The 24,869-nt window shown below is 45.2% G+C and overlaps 1 protein-coding gene across 1 annotated transcript; it reads right to left on the bottom strand.

Annotated features, from left to right (window-relative positions):
• Nucleotides 1-4,345: 4,345 nt before the first annotated feature.
• On the bottom strand, nt 4,346-23,095 carry LOC112220938 (cystine/glutamate transporter). Its single transcript, XM_024382932.2, has 13 exons — nt 22,579-23,095; nt 21,879-22,322; nt 20,538-20,664; nt 16,161-16,276; nt 15,858-15,983; nt 8,964-9,063; nt 8,752-8,796; nt 8,520-8,643; nt 7,758-7,861; nt 7,189-7,285; nt 6,197-6,346; nt 5,766-5,943; nt 4,346-5,484 (listed from the first exon to the last, which is right to left on the bottom strand). The coding sequence occupies exons 2-13, from the start codon at nt 22,159-22,161 to the stop codon at nt 5,429-5,431; spliced, it is 1,506 nt and encodes a 501-aa protein (XP_024238700.2). The 5' UTR covers nt 22,162-22,322; nt 22,579-23,095; the 3' UTR covers nt 4,346-5,428.
• Between the last annotated feature and the right edge of the window lie 1,774 nt (nt 23,096-24,869).

Below are 24,869 nucleotides of genomic sequence, written 5' to 3'. Positions count from 1 at the left end.
CTTGTTTAGGTTATTTAGTCTGTAGCAGTACCAGTCTGCCAGTCTTGTTTAGGTTATTTAGTCTGTAACAGTACCAGTCTGCCAGTCTTGTTTAGGTTATTTAGTCTGTAACAGTACCAGTCTGCCAGTCTTGTTTAGGTTATTTAGTCTGTAACAGTACCAGTCTGCCAGTCTTGTCTCGGTTATTTAGTCTGTAACAGTACCAGTCTGCCAGTCTTGTTTAGGTTATTTAGTCTGTAACAGTACCAGTCTGCCAGTCTTGTCTCGGTTATTTAGTCTGTAACAGTACCAGTCTGCCAGTCTTGTTTAGGTTATTTAGTCTGTAACAGTACCAGTCTGCCAGTCTTGTTTAGGTTATTTAGTCTGTAACAGTACCAGTCTGCCAGTCTTGTTTAGGTTATTTAGTCTGTAACAGTACCAGTCTGCCAGTCTTGTTTAGGTTATTTAGTCTGTAGCAGTACCAGTCTGCCAGTCTTGTTTAGGTTGTTTAGTCTATAGCAGTACCAGTCTGCCAGTCTTGTTTAGGTTGTTTAGTCTGTAGCAGTACCAGTCTGCCAGTCTTGTTTAGGTTATTTAGTCTGTAACAGTACCAGTCTGCCAGTCTTGTTTAGGTTGTTTAGTCTGTAGCAGTACCAGTCTGCCAGTCTTGTTTAGGTTGTTTAGTCTGTAACAGTACCAGTCTGCCAGTCTTGTTTAGGTTGTTTAGTCTGTAACAGTACCAGTCTGCCAGTCTTGTTTAGGTTGTTTAGTCTGTAACAGTACCAGTCTGCCAGTCTTGTTTAGGTTATTTAGTCTGTAACAGTACCAGTCTGCCAGTCTTGTTTAGGTTATTTAGTCTGTAACAGTACCAGTCTGCCAGTCTTGTTTAGGTTATTTAGTCTGTAGCAGTACCAGTCTGCCAGTCTTGTTTAGGTTATTTAGTCTGTAACAGTACCAGTCTGCCAGTCTTGTTTAGGTTATTTAGTCTGTAGCAGTACCAGTCTGCCAGTCTTTGCCAGATGAGCTGGACTGTGGCCTGGACTGTTGATTTGGGGGGTGGAATTGGTGAAATTCGTGTTGGATGGGAACCTGCCTGCATTGTGTGTTGTGCATCTAAATCAGATGATATTTCCTCTTCTCTTTTCTCCTCTCCTTCTTATCCTCTTTCCTCTCCTCCCTCTTTCTCTCCTTTTTCTTCTATTTTCTTCTCCTCTTCTGTCCTCTGCCCTTCCTCTCCTCTTGTCTTTCTTCCCCTGTTCTCTCTCCTCTCTCTTCATCCCTCCTATTTTCTCCTTTCCTCTCTATCCTGTCCCCTCCTCTCCTCATCTCCTTTCTCCTCTCTGTCTCCTTTCTCTCCTCTCCTCCCTGTCAAAGGAGCAACACTATGGCAACAGTGAGTCATCCTCTGTAACACAGCCAACCAATTAAACGCAGAGTTAGTCTTATAAAAAAAAAAAATCACCTCTTTTGCCAGGCAACAACCAGTGGCGTTCCAGAACTTAATTTACATCAGGAATGACCTGCCGCTCCATGCAAGGCAGCCACCCGGTAATGCCATGGCACACTGAAAGAGGGCATGTAAGATTATGTGAATATGTGTCATTGCTATGACTGCACTTAAATGCACTCCACAGACCTTTTAACTGGTCTAGACTCTAGACCATTCATTCCAACTGGCATAATCATGTGAATGCATGAATTCTTTTAGTTTCATTCACGAGAGCAGGAAGCGACGTAAAGTAAGCTGTTGAATATTAGTCTTTTATTATTCACTGTGACATCCACAGAAAATGAAACTGAATGTGAATTTGCATTACAGCACAACATGAACTACAGTCACATTGTTCTGATTAAAGCTTTGTGACAATGCACTTAGCTCATAGTGCCTGCAGTGTGTGTGTGGGCGTGTGTGTGTGTGTTCATGCACCAATGGTTAACCCATTAAGTGACCCGAGGGCAGCCGCCCAGTCCTCTGTTATAATTAGAGAATCTGTCAAGCAGGGTGGATGTGGACCATTCTATCCTTATATACTGTGTGTTCACTATTACTCACTTCAGGTGAGTCACAACGACAGTCGCTCTGTCAGCCACAGTGACAGAACAACACCACAGGCCTTTTCCACACACATGTGGCCGCACATGTGCAAGCATGCATGGAAAGTTACATAAACAGCATTACTATAAACTTTAACCTACCTCACACAGAGAGAGGAATCAGGCACACAGAATCTTGAGAGTGGGTGGAACCCCATCACCTGAAGGCATCCTGCTCTTTTAATGGCAGTGTCTCACAACCCTTCAGGCTTCCACTACACCCCCTACACACACACACACACACACCTTTCAATCCCCACATTCCGTTAGCAAGATTAGTCATACTGGGCCAGTAGACTGACTCACCCTCAAGGGGTCTGAGTCACACTACCGCTGCCTGATAGTGCTTCTAATAAACCTATTACACCATATGACCTCTGACCCCACAGTAACAAGGTTAGAGGTCACCTACATCTCAGCCCTCTGGCATTCCAGCTATGAATGAGTCTCTCTGTTTGTTTTGGACTTTTTTTTCAATTCCCTATTCCTCTCTCTCTTTCGCTCATTCTTTCTCTCTCTCTCTCTCTCACTCATTCTTTCTCTCCCTCCATATCCTGTCAGTACTGCCCTCTCTCTCTCTCTCCATCACTCTATCCCCCATCTTCGGGTTTCACTGTGGTCTCATTGAATTGAAACACTGTGTTGTTACTACGTGGTTGCTATGTGTGGCCTGTTGTCCACTGTGGTTTATTTCATACATATCAGTTTATATCATCCACTCAAAATGATAGTTCACCCAAATTACACAATGGTTTCCTTACCCTATAAGCAGTTTATGGACAAAATATGACATTGATTTTTACCTGGCCACTGTCTCAAATGCTATCTTTTCAGCATTTGTGGCACAAATCCGATGCAAGCCAATGGTTTGCTTGGTTCGCTTCGTCACATCATCTATAGGTAACTTCATTGAGTTACACAATGCATTTTTAGATACGTTTGGATGATTTGGACCCGCAGCGCAAAAATGCTAATCCATAGACTGCTTATAGGGTAAGGAAACCAACATGTCATTTTGTAATTTGGGTGAACTCTCCCTTTAAAGAGAAAAGAAAGAGGAATCCATTTTGTTTGCATCTAGAAACCTACAATTGTAGTTGGATAGAAACATTAACCTGTTACCTACAGAAGTACTGTAGGTACGCCAATAGAACAGGGTCATGGTTTCAACCAGAGGGAACAATGTTTATGTTCCTTATTCCTGCCTGGAGCAGAGAGAGGTGGAGATGGGCTGTACAGATAGAGTGACTCAGATTTAAATGTCTCATGTTTAGTCTCTTTTTACCAACTAACTTCCCCTCACAAGACTGTTACATTGCACTGTATCGCCCCCTTGTGTCTTTTTAGTAAACTGCAGGGGAAGAGGTGCAATGCAGAAAAAGATGCTGTGAGGAGACATCGGGAAAAGAGAGAGATTGTGTGTGTGTGTGTGTGTGTGTGTGTGTGTGTGGGTGGGTGCATGCGTGTGTGCGCGCGTATCTTTGTGTGTGTGTGTGTGTGTGCGTGTATGTGTGTGTGTGTGTGTGTGTGTGCGTGCATGCTTGTGTATGCGTGTGTTGCTCAGCAGAAGGAAAGGTCAGACTCAGAGACAGTGCTGAGCAACATACAGGAGAAGGAGGAGGAGAAGCGGAGATTACACAGACCTACCAACAAGAGGGAGATTGTAAGTAAATGAAGTAATTTCATGTGTCAACATGATCTAGCCATGTGTTTCTAGGCAACTTCTCAATATAATGCACGATATACAAGTCATCTTAGTAAGATGGGAATGCAGACACACACACACTAGCTCTCTCTCTCTCAGTTGGGCAATGTGCCTGGTCCTGGCTGTGCAGTAGCAGGGGGATGCTCTCTTTCTGTCTCTACTCTGGGCTACTAGCCAGGACTCTGGCAGTGTGCTCACTCACATGTGTGTGTGAGAGCATTAGCCTCTGGTACCCAGCCAGCATCCTGGCATACAGCGAGCGCGTGAGTGTGTGTGTGTTTGAGTGTGTGTTTGTGTGTGTTTCTCGATGGAAAGGGTTTCTGTTGGTTTCACAGCTTGAATAATCCTGGTGTGAATCATCTGTGGTAATAGAGCTCCTCTGCCCAGCGCGTTTGAGGCTTAAATTAAGCCAGAGCACATGCAAACACACATACACACAGATTCTGCACATGGTGTGGAAACTGTTTTATACGCAGCCATCGTCTCTTAAGGTTTCCATCTCCACCAAGTCAAAATAAAATGTTTATCCCTTGTGCAAATGGTGTCGTTCATTGTCTGCAGTTTCTCTCAGATTGAAAAAAAATATTTTTATTTTCCATGAAATCAGATGAGTTTTTCTCAGGTTATGCAGGACATACGTGTTTTCAAAAAAATGTTAAATATAAAAGTGTATCCCATTTGTGTTAGTTGTCATTTGTGTAAGGACATCATGTTTCAAAGGCATCTGTAGATTGAGTATGAATCACACTTTACTGCTCTAATGAGTGCTTTTCTTACTCAGACTATAGAACAAACATCAATTAACACTCACGGATCTGTCTTTATTTCCTAAAATATAGAAATAACAATGGGTAGGCTACGGTACATATTGTGTACATCCTGAATGATCTGGTGAAAACTGAGTATCCAGTGTAATGCTAATGCTAGCAGTGGCCAATGCTAGTGATGACTTTGACTTAATGCTAGCTGTGATTGTGGCTAATGCTAGGTGTAACAATGACTGAAGCTAGGTCTGAATGTAGCTAACACTAGCTGTAATTATGGCTAATGCTAGCTGTAACAATGACACAAATAGAACTGTGATTGTAGCCAAAGATAGTTATACTCCAAGCTTACAAGGATTCCCTGGAATATTATCAACAGTAAAAGCTGTTGCATTTCTAAGAGGCTGGGCTCCCACTACACTCTGGAGCCGTAGGGTAGTGGTTACAGAGATGGATTACCTACAAATCCCACACAGGGACACACACAAAGCACACAGCCTCACCTCCCTGCCTGCCTGGCCACTCCATTTCAAATACTTGGGTGAGGAGAGAAGAGAGAGTATTCAGGCGGTTTGAATTGGTAATGTGAAATGAAGCCTGCCTAGATAAGGTCAGCAGGATGGGAGACTCATAATAATGTATAATGTGAAATGATACAATAGAAGAGGCGATCGGTGTGATGTCCTTGGGTGTGGAGCACATGAGGCTGCTGAGGAGAGGACAGCTCAAAAGAATATGGCCTGAACAGAGCAAATGGAATGGCTTCAAACACCTGGAAACCATCTGTTTAATGTATTTGATACCATTCCACTCATACACCCGATCCTGTTCTCCTGTGGTGTGGATGATCATAAATATGGATCTGGTATGGGGATCTGGTCTGGTGTCAGTGTTCTGCTGGGATCACCTCCAGGACGATCTGGACAGATCTGTTCAAGGAATCTGACGACAGAATAAAATACACAGAAAAACAATTATGATACCATTGTGGTTAGGACAAGATTATTTGCAAAGTGTCCAAATGGACACATTACTGGTATTAATGCAGCAATTACAATAGGATGCAATGCAGAAAATGTATGTATAGTTGTAATCAATGCATGTATAGTTTCATGGTCCACTGAAGCACTGATCAATCCTTTTGCAGTCCGTATGTCAGTAGTATGATTTTCACTGTTATGTCAAGTCCATGTAATGGCTCCTACGTGTAGGTAGCGTGTTACCTAAACTCTTCTGTAGCCACTTGGGTCTGCGGTCAAACACAATGAAGATATAGTAGGCCGGGATTCCTGTTAGTGAGATGGCGAATCCTATCCCTGTGTTGACGGGGTCAGAGTAGAGAGAGAGGAACACCATGAAGAAACAGGTGAGGGAGAAAATGGCTGGAATGAAAAGAGGAACCTGGGGAGAAAGACAAAGAAGTACAAAGGACTCAAGGATCGATTCCGTAAAGTGTTCATTAGTTGACTAAGACAGCCGTCAGACAGACCCTCTGTTTGTACGTCCATGTGTGCAAGATGCTTGACTATGAAGTGGCACCGGAGGAGAGGTGTCATCGTTGACTTTGACGTGTGCATGTGAATGTGTGTGTGTGACTACATGCCTGTCTGTGCGTGTATGTGGGTATTTCTGTGTTCACGTGTGTTGGACTGACCTTGAAAGGGCGTGGCATGTCAGGGCGTGTGTATCTCATGTAGATGAGGCCCAGCACAGCCACACCAATGAAGAGCCAGCGAAGGAAGCTCATGAAGTTCAACAGGCTGTAGATGTCTCCCACAAACAGCTGGAACACTGTCATAGGGTACTGGAGGACACACACGCAGAGAACACACATACACACACGCAGAGAACACACATACACACACACAGAGAAAGAACACACATACACACACGCAGAGAACACACACACACACGCAGAGAACACACACGGATCCAATGAGGATTACGTAGAGATGCTAAAAGGTAACCACGAAGCATGTTAACAGTTAAACATGTAAACGATGAGTACATGAAGGAATGCAAAGTATGAATTGTGAACTCTAAAAGAACAGGGCCCAGATTCACAGATTTGCAAAAATGTAAGACGCTTCTTAAGAGAAGAGATACGAAGTTCATTCGTAAGTGCAATTCCTCAACAATATCTTAAGATTGAATGATTTTCTCATGAACTTCTCAAATACCTTCGAACGAATCTTCTTAAGATGTGTGTTGCTAGGCAACCAATTTAGCTGTCTAGCAATGGCAATCATTTTAGCATATTTCTTACTGAGATTACGGTTCTAAAACCTGTTTAAAATAATCAATACTGAAACTTTCAGATAACGTTTGTGTGAATTAAACATGGTCAATTGCTTTCATGAGCTTTTTCTCTCACTGCCCTGAGTTGAAGACAAGGGTTTAGCTTCCAAGAACTTAATTTAAAAAAATCTAATTTCTTCTTAACCTTGTGCTTAACATAAGAAACATAACATAAAGAAACAACACAAGAACATTTCCAATAACCTTTTAGAGCAATAGACACTTTGCTTAACTTACTTCTTAAGTCTACAGTTAAGGAAAAAATGACAGTGAAAAATAAATTGCTTCTTAAGGTTCTGTGAATCCGACCCCTGATCTGTGTGTATTTTTTAAAAATGTTTATCTGACCAGAATGATGACGGCTGCCAAAGGTGTGTGTCTGCGGACGTGGATCATGGACAGAACCTCAGGGAGATGGCCTTCTCGTGACGCCACATAAAACATTCTAGAATGACCAACACAATCTTCAGGGTTACATGAGAAACTGTGAAATACTATCAAAAACAACACTTCATCATCGTCAGAGCCAAAAAAAAAGCACAAAAAAATATATATATTGTATTATTGTCACATACACTGGAGAGGTGCAGTGAAATGTGTTGTTTTACAGGGTCAGTCATAGTAGTACGGCGCCCAAGAACTCCCTCTTCTGTTATTCTTCTATTAAAGTTGGCAGTGTCTAAGTAAGGCAATGTCAGCTATTTTGTTTTCACTATACCACTATACTGCGTATTCTATGTTCGACCTCAACATTCAAACTTCTGCATAACACAGTTTGGCAGTTGAATTTTTTAAAAAAGTGGCGAGATTCCTCACACACAGTTGTGTGTCAGGGAGGGAAGGCATTTTGTCATTCTCCTTGGCAGGAAAAGCTAGCCAAGGCTGTGTGGTTTGACACCTGTGTTGACGCAGCCCACCTTGAGAAAGCGAACAAGCAGCCGTTCATCGTACCGAAGCACGACAAGGCTACAAATACCGGCACTGCCACCGAAAAGTTCCCCATCGTCTTCTCTGCAAATGTCTGCACACAAAACAGAGAGAGAGAGAGAGAGAGAGAGAGAGAGAGAAATAGTATGAACCAAACAGGGACAAAGAGATACAGAGAAATATTCTCAATTCACTGAACATCTAGTTTAAGAACATAGGTAGCTAAATGCATTCAGTCTTTCCTTAAGAGCAGCATCACCGACCTTTTAAACTGTAATGAAACAAACTCCTTTAAAAAAGCCTGATCAGATCAGAGCCCTTTTAGTGAATGAATCTCCCCCGACACCAAACTGGCCGGAGAACAGCGTGCAGACTAATTTTAGGCTCTGTCTAAGACTATGCAATTTACACTGGACCTAATGTAATTATTATTGAGAGGGATGGACTGTTGAGAGGGATGGACTGTGTGGAATCACATTAGGCCATACTGGGAAGCATAGGTGTTGGGCTTGGCGTCCCACTAATGATGAAAGGTTAAGAGCAGTTTAGAGTGCAGGAAAGCAACACCGCAGATCAGTCACTCCTCAGAGCTAGATGGAATTAGGCCCAGATGAACGAGGTCTAAGACTGCACTCATTACACCTCAAGTGTATCAATACATCACACACAGAAATCTATAGGACTCGGGGGGTGTAGTAAGATCAGTGTCAATGACATTGGCCGATAGACAGAGAGTTTGTTAGATGCCTTACCACGGCGACGGATTGCGAGGCCAACAGCTCCTCTGCTGACATTACAGTGTAGTATGCCACATTGGTCAGCACGTAGCAGGAAGTGACTATCGCAATGGAGATACAGATGGCCAATGGCACAGTCCTGAGGATATGTACAAATTTGAGACCGACAACCCAATCAAAATATAACTTGATCTCACCTTACGATGAGGCAAACCTGTGTAAATGAGATATGAAATGAGAAACTCACTTTTCTGGATTCTCCACTTCCTCAGTCACAAAGTTAAGGTAAAACCTGTTGGATAAAAGTTAGAGATTTACAACAATATGACATTAGGATATAGATAACAAGAGCAAGTCAATATGACAAGTCAATAATGCATAATACCTGTTGGATTCATGCAAAGTGTCACCTAGAATTAGATATAAGAGCTATTCACGTTATAAGAAGTCCATACCTACCACCCAGAATAGGCGTACATCCCAGAGTAGAAGGCCAGAGGAAGACCTGAGAGCTTGATATTACTGCCCTCAAACGCATTCTCAAAGTTCCTAGTCTCCCCTGTGTGCACACAAACACAGAGTGAAACACACACACACACAGAGTGAAACACACACACACACACACAGAATGACACACACACACACACACACAGAGTGAAACACACACACACACACACAGAATGACACACACACACACACAGAGAGTGAGACACACACACACACACACAGAGTGAAACACACACACACACAGAATGACACACACACACACACACACACACAGAGTGAAACACACACACACACACACACACAGAGACACACACACACACACACAGAGAGACACACACACACACACACAGAGTGAAACACACACACACACAGAATGAGACACACACACACACACACACACACACAGAGTGAAACACACACACACACAGAATGACACACACACACACACAGAGAGTGAGACACACACACACAGAGAGTGAGACACACACACACAGAGTGGGACACACACACACACACACACACACACACAGTGAGACACACACACACAAACACAGAGTGAAACACACACACACACACACAGAATGACACACACAAACACACACACAGAGTGAAACACACACACACACACACAATGACAGAACACACACACACACAGAGAGTGAGACACACACACACACACACACACAGTGAAACACACACACACACAGAATGCCACACACACACACACACAGAGTGAAACACACACACACACAGAATGACACACACACACACACACAGAGAGTGAGACACACACACACACACACAGAGTGAAACACACACACACACAGAATGAGACACACACACACACACACACACACACACACACACACAGAGTGAAACACACACACACACAGAATGACACACACACACACACAGAGAGTGAGACACACACACACAGAGAGTGAGACACACACACACAGAGTGGGACACACACACACACACACACACACAGTGAGACACACACACACAAACACAGAGTGAAACACACACACACAGAATGACACACACACACACACACACAGAGTGAAACACACACACACACACAAACACAGAGTGAAACACACACACACAGAATGACACACACACACACACACACAGAGAGTGAGACACACACAGAGTGGGACACACACACACACACACACAGAGTGAAACACACACACACACAGAATGACACACACACACACACAGAGTGAGACACACACACACAGAGAGTGAGACACACACACACAGAGTGGGACACACAGAGTGGGACACACACACACACACACAGAGTGAGACACACACACACACAGAGTGAGACACACACACACACACACACACACACAGAGTGAGACAGACACACAGAGTGAGACACATACACAGATTGTGACACACACACAGAGTGAGACACACACACCCACAGAGTGAGACAAACACACCCACAGAGTGAGACACACACACACACACACAGAATGACACACACACACACACACACAGAGAATGAGACACACACACACAGAGTGGGACACACACACACACACACAGAGTGAGACACACACACACACAGAGTGAGACACACACACAGAGTGTGACACACACACAGAGTGAGACACACACACCCACAGAGTGAGACACACACACACACAGAGTGACACAAACACACACACAGAGTGAGACAGACACACAGTGAGACACACACACACACACAGAGTGTGACACACACACACAGATTGAGACACACACACAGATTGAGACACACACGCACACACACAGAGTGAGACACACACACACACACACACACAGAGTGTGACACACACACACAGATTGAGACACACACACAGAGAGTGAGACACACACACACGCACACAGAGTGAGACACACTCACACACACAGAGTGAGACACACTCACACACACAGAGTGAGACACAAACACACACACAGAGTGAGACACACACACACAGAGTGAGACACACACACACACACACACAGAGTGAGACACACACACACACACACAGAGTGAGACACACACACACACACAGATTGAGACACACACACACGCACACACACAGAGTGAGACACACACACACAGAGTGAGACACACACACACACAGAGTGAGACACACACACAGAGTGAGACACACACACACAGAGTGAGACACACACACACACAGAGTGAGACACACACAGAGTGAGACACACACACACAGAGATTGAGACACACACACACACACAGAGTGAGACACACACACACACAGAGAGTGAGACACACACCCACAGAGTGAGACACACACACACACACACACACAGAGTGAGACACACACACACACACACACACACACACAGAGTGAGACACACACACACCCACAGAGTGAGACACACACACACACAGAGTGAGACACACACACAGAGTGAGACACACACACCCACAGAGTGAGACACACACCACACACACAGAGTGAGACAGTGAGACACACAAACACAGATTGAGACACACACCCACAGAGTGAGACACACACACACAGAGTGAGACACACACCAATGAAAACACACTGCAGCCGAGGTGAGAAGACACACCCACACACACACCGCGCCTCAGATGCGCAGACCAGCTGAGACACACATATTCAATCAGATCCCAAACACAGCTGTTCCCACATGCTTCAAGAGGGCCACCATTGTTCCTGTTCCCAAGAAAGCTAAGGTAACTGAGCTAAACGACTACCGCCCCGTAGCACTCACATCCGTCATCATGAAGTGCTTTGAGAGACTAGTCAAGGACCATATCACCTCCACCCTACCTGACACCCTAGACCCACTCCAATTTGCTTACCGCCCAAATAGGTCCACAGACGATGCAATCTCAACCACACTGCACACTGCCCTAACCCATCTGGACAAGAGGAATACCTATGTGAGAATGCTGTTCATCGACTACAGCTCGGCATTCAACACCATAGTACCCTCCAAGCTCGTCATCAAGCTCGAGACCCTGGGTCTCGACCCCGCCCTGTGCAACTGGGTACTGGACTTCCTGACGGGCCGCCCACAGGTGGTGAGGGTAGGCAACAACATCTCCTCCCCGCTGATCGTCAACACTGGGGCCCCACAAGGGTGCGTTCTGAGCCCTCTCCTGTACTCCCTGTTCACCCACGACTGCGTGGCCACGCACGCCTCCAACTCAATCATCAAGTTTGCGGACGACACAACAGTGGTAGGCTTGATTACCAACAACGACGAGACGGCCTACAGGGAGGAGGTGAGGGTCCTCGGAGTGTGGTGTCAGGAAAATAACCTCACACTCAACGTCAACAAAACTAAGGAGATGATTGTGGACTTCAGGAAACAGCAGAGGGAACACCCCCCTATCCACATCGATGGAACAGTAGTGGAGAGGGTAGCAAGTTTTAAGTTCCTCGGCATACACATCACAGACAAACTGAGTTGGTCCACTCACACAGACAGCATCGTGAAGAAGGTGCAGCAGCGCCTCTTCAACCTCAGGAGGCTGAAGAAATTTGGCTTGTCACCAAAAGCACTCACAAACTTCTACAGATGCACAATCGAGAGCATCCTGGCGGGCTGTATCACCGCCTGGTACGGCAACTGCTCCGCCCTCAACCCTCTCCAGAGGGTAGTGAGGTCTGCACAACGCATCACCGGGGGCAAACTACCTGCCCTCCAGAACACCTACACCACCCGATGTTACAGGAAGGCCATAAAGATCATCAAGGACATCAACCACCCGAGCCACTGCCTGTTCACCCCGCTATCATCCAGAAGGCGAGGTCAGTACAGGTGCATCAAAGCTGGGACCGAGAGACTGAAAAACAGCTTCTATCTCAAGGCCATCAGACTGTTAAACAGCCACCACTAACATTGAGTGGCTGCTGCCAACACACTGACACTGACTCAACTCCAGCCACTTTAATAATGGGAATTGATGGGAAATGATGTAAATATATCACTAGCCACTTTAAACAATGCTAACTTATATAATGTTTACATACCCTACATTATTCATCTCATATGCATACGTATATACTGTACTCTATATCATCGACTGCATCCTTATGTAATACATGTATCACTAGCCACTTTAACTATGCCACTTTGTTTACATACTCATCTCATATGTATATACTGTACTCGATATCAGCTACTGTATCTTGCCTATGCTGCTCTGTACCATCACTCATTCATATATCCTTATGTACATATTCTTTATCCCCTTACACTGTGTATAAGACAGTAGTTTTGGAATTGTTAGTTAGATTACTTGTTGGTTATTACTGCATTGTCGGAACTAGAAGCACAAGCATTTCGCTACACTCGCATTAACATCTGCTAACCATGTGTATGTGACAAATAAAATTTGATTTGATTTGATTTAGAGTGTGACACACACACACACACACACAGAGTGAGACACACACACACACAGAGTGAGACACACACACACACACAGAGTGAGACACACACACACACAGAGTGAGACACACACACACACAGAGTGAGACACACACACACACACACACACACACAGAGTGAGACACACACACACACACACACACACACACACAGAGTGAGACACACACACACAGAGTGAGACACACACAGAGTGAGACACACACACACACAGAGTGAGACACACACACACACAGAGTGAGACACACACACCCACAGAGTGAGACACACACACACACACACACACAGATTGAGACACACACACACACAGATTGAGACACACACACACACAGAGTGAGACAGACACACAGAGTGAGACACACACATACACAGAGTGAGACACACACACACCCACAGAGTGAGACACACACCCACAGAGTGAGACACACACACACACACACAGAGTGAGACACACACACAGAGTGAGACACACACACACACACACACACACACAGAGTGACACACACACACACACACAGAGTGAGACACACTCACGCACACACACAGAGTGAGACACACTCTCATGCACACACAGAGTGAGACACACTCACGCACACACACAGAGTGAGACACACTCTCACGCACACACACAGCGTGAGACACACTCACGCACACACACAGAGTGGGACACACACAGAGTGAGACACACACACACAGAGTGAGACACACACACAGAGTGAGACACACACACACACAGAGTGAGACACACACACACACAGAGTGAGACACACACACACACAGAGTGAGACACACACACACAGAGTGAGACACACACACACACACACAGAGTGAGACACACACACACACACACAGAGTGAGACACACACACACACAGAGTGAGACACACACACACACAGAGTGAGACACACACACAGAGTGAGACACACACACACAGAGTGAGACACACACACAGAGTGAGACACACACACACAGAGTGAGACACACACACACAGAGTGAGACACACACACACACACACATAGTGAGACACACACACACACACACACACACACACACACATAGTGAGACACACACACACACACACATAGTGAGACACACACACACACACATAGTGAGACACACACACACACATAGTGAGACACACACACACACACATAGTGACACACACACACACACATAGTGAGACACACACACACATAGTGAGACACACACACACACATAGTGAGACACACACACACACACACAGAGTGAGACACACACACACACAGAGTGAGACACACACACACACAGAGTGAGACACACACACACACACACACACACACAGAGTGACACACACACACACACAGAGTGAGACACACACACACACACACAGAGTGAGACACACACACACACAGAGTGACACACACACACACACAGAGTGACACACACACACACACACACAGAGTGAGACACACACACACAGACACACAGAGTGAGACACACACATAAGAAGGAATTACACAAACACCAAAGAATATCGATTCTAGTTGATTGTTTGACTAGGTGCATTTTTCTAAGTATATCAGCATGGGTATGTGTAAGAATGCACCCCCAAGAGCATTCCAATACAATACACACATATGTAGTGTATTTCTGTCTAATGGAACACACTTCCAAAGGGGCAGATAATAACCCTCTAAAAGTCTGTTAGCTATGTATAGGCCTGCAGCCACTCTGTAGTTATTATAGCCTGTAATGTGTCGAACAGGTACTCTGTAGCCATTACACACCGTGGAGTTGCGTTTAATCGTCTAGTTAAAGTACACCTGGTATCTGTGGAATGTCCCTGTAACAAACAAACAAATATAACCCTATACCACAAACGGGGTTTCAAGGTTTTTGATGAGAGCCAAGAAAGAGTGTCAGATTCAATGTGATGTGAGCATAAGCCATTTGTATTGTTTTAATCCAGTGTAAAATATATGATGATGGTGATGATGAGAATGATGATTCATGTGATAATGAGGATGATGACTATGATAATGATGATGAGGATGAAAGTCATGATGATGATGATTAATGTGATAATGAGGATGATAATGATGTGGATGAATGTCATGATGATGATGATGATTAATGTGATAATGAGGATGATGATAAGGATGAACATGATCATGACAATGAGGATAAATGTGATGAGGATGAGAATGATGAGGATGATGATGGTGATGATTAATGTGAAAATGAGGATGATGACAATGATGAGGATGATAATGATGATGAGGATGAATGTGATGATGATGATTAATGTGATGATGAGGAGGATGAGGATGAGAATGAGAAGGATGAGGATGATGATGGTGATGATGAAGATGAGAATGATGAGGATAATGATGAGGATGAGGATTAAGATGACGAAGGCTAACCTTTGAAGAGCATATAGAGGCCAGGTACGACGATGGTGGCGACAGCCAGCAGCTTGCAGAAGGTGAGGAAGATCTGAATCCTGTTTGTCCAGCTCGTACTCATACTGTTGAGATACATCACTGACGCTGTGGAGTAGTACACACACACACACACACACACACACACACGCACACACACACTTTATGTGAAACTGACCGGTATCTTACATTCAGCTGAACCATCTCACTGATAAGCACTAAAATCCTATATTCCAAACGTTTGTTCAATTCAATATAATACTGTAGCATAAATCTTAGACGTACTTATTCCTATAGAGGTGGCCAGTTTGATAGCAATCTCTGGCACTCCACACGGCATGAATATGGGCTCCAGGATATATTGTCCGAAGGCCAGGGATATCACTGCCAACCCTGCAGGTCTAGAACAAACAACACCATCACACACAGACCCCAAAACACTGACCCAAAAATACACATGCAGCAAACACATCGATCGGAAATGCTGACCCACAAAGCTGTGAGATCTGGGGCCGCATGCACTGTTCAGAGTGTTGGGGAGCATTTGACCTCTAACTGACCTGTCTTACACAACCTCACACTTGTTTATAACAGTCAATTAACTGTTATTGCTGATATTCAGTGGTTACTAACTCAAAGATGTCTGTTAGGTTCAGTTGAGACAAAAAAACAAAAAAATATATATGATTATTATTGATACGAAATGGATACAATAGAAATAAAGTACATTGAGTAAATACATATGACTAAAGGTACTCTGTGTCCAGAATGAAATGGAAAATGTTATGTATTCAGAATATCTGGAACAAATCTGGTCAGACATGTAGAAGCTAATAACCGTCAAACTTAATTCTCAGAACACTGAGACATTATTACACTACACAGCAGGTAGACGTACACACTAAGTATCCAAATAGCAAGCACACATTTCTTCCACACGTGAAAGTGAATCAATTCCAGTGTTTTCTATTGATCTTGGCTCTAATTAGAATCTAATAACTGTTTCCCAGTCTGTGGGCTCATCCCCGATCACTGTTCATTCCCCATATACCCAAAACCATACGTCCCCCCTAGCCCGATGATACTCTGTAGTACAGTATAGTATAGCAGGTTTGTTTAAATTGCTCTGCTAACACGGGTATCAACGGACCAGGATGGGATCAGAGGGGCTTTACTACCTGTACAACGCTGAGATCAACGCTAGAACGTTACAGTCTCTGATGTCCCTCTGGAATGCTACCCTTGCTCGGATTTCATCAACCTTGTTGTCAAGAGACTGGACATTGGCAAGAAGAATGCTAGGGAGTGGTGCACGATGTGCCCGTCTCCGGTCAGACTCCGGAGACGGGCACATCGTGCACCACTCCCTAGCATTCTTCTTGCCAATGTCCAGTCTCTTGACAACAAGGTTGATGAAATCCGAGCAAGGGTAGCATTCCAGAGGGACATCAGAGACTGTAACGTTCTTTGCTTCACGGAAACATGGCTCACTGGAGAGACGCAATCCGAAGCGGTGCAGCCAGCGGGTTTCTCCACGCATCGCGCCGACAGAAACAAACATCTTTCTGGTAAGAAGACGGGCGGGGGCGTATGTCTTATGGCCAACGTGACATGGTGTGATGAAAGAAACATACAGGAACTCAAATCCTTCTGTTCACCTGATTTAGAATTCCTCACAATCAAATGTAGACCGCATTATCTACCAAGAGAATTCTCTTCGATTATAATCACAGCCGTATATATCCCCCCAAGCAGACACATCGATGGCTCTGAACGAACTTTATTTAACTCTCTGCAAACTGGAAACGATTTATCCGGAGGCTGCATTCATTGTAGCTGGGGATTTTAACAAGGCTAATCTGAAAACAAGACTCCCTAAATTGTATCAGCATATCGATTGCGCAACCAGGGGTGGAAAGACCCTGGATCATTGTTACTCTAACTTCCGCGACGCATATAAGGCCCTGCCCCGCCCCCTTTCGGAAAAGCTGACCACGACTCCATTTTGTTGATCCCTGCCTACAGACAGAAACTAAAACAAGAAGCTCCCACGCTGAGGTCTGTCCAACGCTGGTCCGACCAAGCTGACTCCACACTCCAAGACTGCTTCCATCACGTGGACTGGGAGATGTTTCGTATTGCGTCAGACAACAACATTGACGAATACGCTGATACGGTGTGCGAGTTCATTAGAACGTGCGTTGAAGATGTCGTTCCCATAGCAACGATTAAAACATTCCCTAACCAGAAACCGTGGATTGATGGCAGCATTCGTGTGAAACTGAAGGCACGAACCACTGCTTTTAATCAGGGCAAGGTGTCTGGTAACATGACTGAATACAAACAGTGCAGCTATTCCCTCCGCAAGGCTATCAAACAAGCTAAGCGCCAGTACAGAGACAAAGTAGAATCTCAATTCAACGGCTCAGACACAAGAGGTATGTGGCAGGGTCTACAGTCAATCACGGACTACAGGAAGAAACCCAGCCCAGTCACGGACCAGGATGTCTTGCTCCCAGGCAGACTAAATAACTTTTTGCCCGCTTTGAGGACAATACAGTGCCACTGACACGGCCTGCAACGGAAACATGCGGTCTCTCCTTCACTGCAGCCGAAGTGAGTAAGACATTTAAACGTGTTAACCCTCGCAAGGCTGCAGGCCCAGACGGCATCCCCAGCCGCGCCCTCAGAGCATGCGCAGACCAGCTGGCCGGTGTGTTTACGGACATATTCAATCAATCCCTATACCAGTCTGCTGTTCCCACATGCTTCAAGAGGGCCACCATTGTTCCTGTTCCCAAGAAAGCTAAGGTAACTGAGCTAAACGACTACCGCCCGTAGCACTCACATCCGTCATCATGAAGTGCTTTGAGAGACTAGTCAAGGACCATATCACCTCCACCCTACCTGACACCCTTGACCCACTCCAATTTGCTTACCGCCCAAATAGGTCCACAGACGATGCAATCTCAACCACACTGCACACTGCCCTAACCCATCTGGACAAGAGGAATACCTATGTGAGAATGCTGTTCATCGACTACAGCTCGGCATTCAACACCATAGTACCCTCCAAGCTCGTCATCAAGCTCGAGACCCTGGGTCTCGACCCCGCCCTGTGCAGCTGGGTACGGGACTTCCTGACGGGCCGCCCCCAGGTGGTGAGGGTAGGCAACAACATCTCCTCCCCGCTGATCCTCAACACTGGGGCCCCACAAGGGTGCGTTCTGAGCCCTCTCCTGTACTCCCTGTTCACCCACGACTGCGTGGCCATGCACGCCTCCAACTCAATCATCAAGTTTGCGGACGACACAACAGTGGTAGGCTTGATCACCAACAACGACGAGACGGCCTACAGGGAGGAGGTGAGGGCCCTCGGAGTGTGGTGTCAGGAAAATAACCTCACACTCAACGTCAACAAAACTAAGGAGATGATTGTGGACTTCAGGAAACAGCAGAGGGAACACCCCCATCCACATCAATGGAACAGTAGTGGAGAGGGTAGCAAGTTTTAAGTTCCTCGGCATACACATCACAGACAAACTGAATTGGTCCACTCACACAGACAGCATCGTGAGGAAGGCGCAGCAGCGCCTCTTCAACCTCAGGAGGCTGAAGAAATTCGGCTTGTCACCAAAAGCACTCACAAACTTCTACAGATGCACAATCGAGAGCATCCTGGCGGGCTGTATCACCGCCTGGTATGGCAACTGCACCGCCCTCAACCGTAAGGCTCTCCAGAGGGTAGTGAGGTCTGCACAACGCATCACCGGGGGCAAACTACCTGCCCTCCAGGACACCTACACCACCCGATGCTACAGGAAGGCCATAAAGATCATCAAGGACATCAACCACCCGAGCCACTGCCTGTTCACCCCGCTGCCATCCAGAAGGCGAGGTCAGTACAGGTGCATCAAAGCTGGGACCGAGAGACTGAAAAACAGCTTCTATCTCAAGGCCATCAGACTGTTAAACAGCCACCACTAACATTGAGTGGCTACTGCCAACACACTGTCAATGACACTGACTCTACTCCAGCCACTTTAATCATGGGAATTGATGGGAAATGATGTAAATATATCACTAGCCACTTTAAACAATGCTACCTTATATAATGTTACTTACCCTACATTGTTCATCTCATATGCATACGTTGATACTGTACTCTATATCATCGACTGCATCCTTATGTAATACATGTATCACTAGCCACTTTAACTATGCCACTTGGTTTACATACTTATCTCATATGTATATACTGTACTCGATACCATCTACTGTATCTTGCCTATGCTGCTCTGTACCATCACTCATTCATATATCTTTATGTACATATTCTTTATCCCCTTACACTGTGTATGACAGTAGTTTTTTTTGGAATTGTTAGTTAGATTACTTGCTCGTTATTACTGCATTGTCGGAACTAGAAGCACAAGCATTTCGCTACACTCGCATTAACATCTGCTAACCATGTGTATGTGACAAATAAAATTTGATTTGATTTGATTTGAATGCCCCTCCCCTTCTCACAAACAGACAGTATAGAGTGATGTGCACACACTGTATTGCAAGTGTCTACCCCACTTCCTGCCTCTGTCTCTGTCACACACACAAACACACATACAAGATACACACACAATAAATACTTTCACACACACTCACCTGATGGCGATGATGTCAGCCCAGAGACGTATGAAGGCCATTTGTGGTCCAAAGGCCTCCAGAATATAGGTGTAATGTCCTCCAGATTTCTTGATGCTGGTTCCCAGCTCTGCATAGGACAGGGCCCCTGGGATAGGAGAGAGGGAAAGGTTTTGGACAGGAAACTGGCTACCCATCTACAACAACAAACAGGTAAGTGGCTACTGTAAGAGGAAAATGTGATTCCTTGTATTTTTCATTGTATGCATTGTACAGGTCTGTAGGACCTAAATTTCATCCCTGTTTTTTGCTGAGAATTTTCCAGGAGATGCAGATGAGCTTTGTGATTTACATAAATTGACTGAATACCAACACTAACTGGCTAACATGGCTATATTAACACTATTGCACTTTTCATGTAACCTACTTTTGGCCAGTTAATAGCCTAGCCACTGCTCAAGAAACATAAATGTTAAAATGATGTTGCTGCAGGATTATTTTGCTGTGACAGTATTGGTTAAATTAGAGGGACACTGTAGGATTTTGTCATTTTAACATGTCTGTGTGCAATATGAAGGAAGTTAGTTAGCATTGACTCACAAACTCCTGCTAACTTCCTTCCTACTAGTTGCAGAGAAATAAAAATGGTATCCACGCGTTCATCTGACTCTGGGTAAGGAGTATCCCTTCAAGATCCTACAGCTCTGTGTGAGTGAGTGAGTGAGTGAGTGAGTGAGTGAGTGAGTGAGTGAGTGAGTGAGTGAGTGAGTGAGTGAGTGAGTGAGTGAGTGAGTGAGTGAGTGAGTGAGTGAGTGAGTGAGTGCGCTTGTGTGTGTCTGTCTGTGTGTGCGTGCGTCAGAGCGAGAGAGAGAAAGAGAAAATGCAAGATAGGTTAACGTAAAGGGTAATTGAGGTTTCAGCAGTTTGATGGTTAGTTAGAAGGCAGTAGCTAGAATAACGCTGCTGTAATTACAGTTTCATGATGAAATAATACTAGGGTAGAAGCGGAAGCTTTCCCATAGCAGCAGACAGTTAGCAAAGTTCATCCATCCCCCTAAGCTTTAAATCACACTCATTGTCTCAAGAAATCACACTCATTGTCTCGAGAAAAGCTGCTTTACAAGTTTAGCACTTTGTTTAAGGAGGCATCAGCTCTAGTGTCTTCAACGAAGGGGAAGCAAGGGAGTCGTAACCCAATAGACTGAACTGCAATAAAAACACAAAAGCTCCTTCCCCGTACCTTCAGTTCACTGGCATCATAAAACCACTCTGCACACCTTTACTCAGGTCTGTCTCCACTCTCCCTCCATTTCTCCCTGAGGAGGTGGGGTGTTGTTGTGGCGACAAACACGTGTGACTCACCAAACAGAGACAGTACTCCACAGGCGATCCACACCACCAGAGAAATTCCAACACTCCCAGAGTTCTTCAAGATTCCCTTGGGAGAGATGAAGATTCCCGCGCCGATGATGGTCCCTATGATGATGGAGATTCCCCGAAGCAGGGTCACCTTCTTCTTAAGCTCTACCTTTCCGTGCGGGGAGTCAGGGTCCTCTTTTGGGACAGGGGTATCCCCTGGGTGTCCCCCATTTTGGGGGGTGTTGTTCACCCCAGTCCCCTCACCATTAACTGACCTCCTGGTCATCCTTGAACTCTCTTACACACACACACACACACACATGCAGTGTTTCTCACACACGCTCTCTTCAACACAAGATATGTCATAAACAAGCCCCTCACACTCCCTTCTGGCACGCTAGGTCCCAAATCAACCTTAGTGTTTTTCCTTCTGTCTTCAGTGACCTGCTGTTGGGACGACAGAACAGTAAGTTACTCTGACAAGGTAGGTTGTTACTGGTCCTGCTGTGCAAATAAACTTCTATTACTGGGAGCTTGACCAAACCTCTGGGGAATGGTCTCTCCTCTCTCTCTCACCCTTTCTCTCTCTCTCAGACACACATACACACGCACACCCTAATCTCGCTCTGAAGCCCCACTCATTCAGTCGATCTCTCTTTCACTCTCCCACTTTGTTACACTACCCCACACTTTTGTCTCTCACCCTCTTTTGTCTGTCCTCCACTAGTTCTGTCTGTCTGCCTCGCTCTATGTCTCTCTCTTCAGCATTCCCTCTCTCCCAGACCTTGTATTATCTGGCTGGTCCCTGTGCCTCCCTGTAGAAGCAGTCTGGTAGTGTTTCTGTTGTGAGAGGTGTTTCGCTGATACCCTCTGCCTCAGGATGTATCTAAATAATCACCCGAGTGCCAACTCCACACTCCCCCTTTGAAGGCTCCATCACAGTTCCCCCAAAACAAAAGGGGAACAAGAAACTAGGTTCTGTCACCCAACGCTAGCTGCCTGGCCAAACGCCTCTGATGTCACATGACGCATGTCAATCATCATAAACGCCTACGGTCTGGACTTGTCATTGACCACATTTACCACAAATATCCTTGTGAATACACACGGCTTCCAGTAAGATCATACACAATACCACACCAAGCAAACACTAACAACCAAGTAATGACAAAAGCAAATAACCCATTGATTCAAGCAAAGTTTCAAAGTTATAGGGGCGTGCTACAGGGGTTCCCTGTTGACTCACTGGAAGGCAGATGGAACCACCAGCATACCTGGGTGATTCCATCTATTGGCTCCGAAAAGGTATGCTGGTGGTTCCATCTGCCTTCCAGCAAGTCAACAGAGAACACCAGCAGAGGGAAACTGTGTAGCATGCTAGTAAGTGTGGGGGAGGTGTAGCCAAAAAATGATGCAACATTACAGCTGCCTGACACTTATGAGAAGCCAGGTGATACGTGGATACAAAATATGTTAGGTGGAGTGATGTACCCGAGGCAACGGAGGCTGCTGAGGGTCATAATAATGTCCGGAACGGAGCAAATGGAATGGCATCGTACACCTGGAAACCACGTGTTTGATGTATTTGGTACCATTCCTCCTATTCCACTCCAGTCATTACCACAATCACATTCTCCCCAATTAAGGTGCCAACAACCTCCTGTGATATAAAGATGTAAGTTTTAATGTCACTTTAGTTACGGTGTACTAGTGCTCAATTTGAAGCAACCTTGGTCAGTGATTTGTTTCCTCTTTGTCCAAAATAACTTTTCACTTATCTAGAAGTTGTAGCTTTTTTGAATGAATATACATTCTAAGAATTCAGAGATTCTCCTAAAATCAAACACTTTGAAAAACATTTCATCATCATCCAATTGCTTAACACTCCAACGATGTCGAAAGGTTCCTAGTTCCTGTTACCATAGCGTTGTAACGGTGACTGTTTTTCAGAGAATTCTGGATAGTTTGATATTGCCTAGTCATAGCCTGACAGTCACCATGACGATGAGACTAGTCAGCCAAACGTTTGGAACAGCCTCAATTTTTTCTCTTCCCTCTGTGGGGTGAGAAAATGTATTTGCATATTTGAAACACTCCCCCTCAGGCAAGCTATCCTTGTCAGGGCAACTATGGTAATGAGAGGGTTCGCACTCTCTCTAAAGGATCCAACACTAAGAGATTAAAGAGAAAATGGACAAAACCTTTCTGCTTTTCCCTTGTGCTCTACCCTGAAGTGCTCCAACACCCTGGGATGCTACAGGGTGAGGCTTATACAAACACTAACTAATCTGTGTGTGTGTGTGTGTGTGTGTGTGTGTGTGTGTGTGTGTGTGTGCGCTCAGAGCTGGTTATTAAAACAGAAGCTCAGACAGTTTGTTTAGCTGAGCCACAGCAGTGATAATGATGTCAGAGCTGGTTAACCTGGGCCATAACACACACACACACACACACACACACACACACACACATACATACACTTTACTAGTCTCCAAAACAACATACACACGCAAACAGGGCACATTTGATATCTGCAGGGCATGCACACACATCCCTAGAGCATTCACATGATCTACTGTGAGCGGATGTGTTTATCTGGAGAGTGAAACCTAATGAGGATGTGTTCCTAATGAAACAATTACTACAGCGATTCATAATGCAACAAAACGCTGAGTGGGCTAACACTTCCGGCAGAGGCAGGCAGATGTTGGATGGAAAGAGAGAACACAATAGCATGGTGCCATGCTGCTGTTGGTCCTGTGGCTATAGGCTGCTGTTCTGTTTGGCTCCTGTTGTGTTTCTGTTTGTCTGTATTTTAATTATTAAGACCCTCCCCCTTCCAATCTGGGAGGAGAACACACTGGCATCTCCCAGGGCGGGGAGCTGCCGAGAGCAACAGTGTTCCACCAAATCCAGGGAATCCCTGTGAAATGTAGGTCAAGCTTGAAGAGTAAGGTGGGTTGGAAGAGGCGAAGGAATGGGAAAGGGGATACCAAG

Source organism: Oncorhynchus tshawytscha, linkage group LG21 (assembly GCF_018296145.1).
Source record: "Oncorhynchus tshawytscha isolate Ot180627B linkage group LG21, Otsh_v2.0, whole genome shotgun sequence".
Classification (NCBI taxonomy): Eukaryota; Metazoa; Chordata; class Actinopteri; order Salmoniformes; family Salmonidae; genus Oncorhynchus; species Oncorhynchus tshawytscha.
The sequence above is the reverse complement of the archived record's forward strand: the minus strand, read 5'-3'. Positions and strand labels throughout refer to the sequence as shown.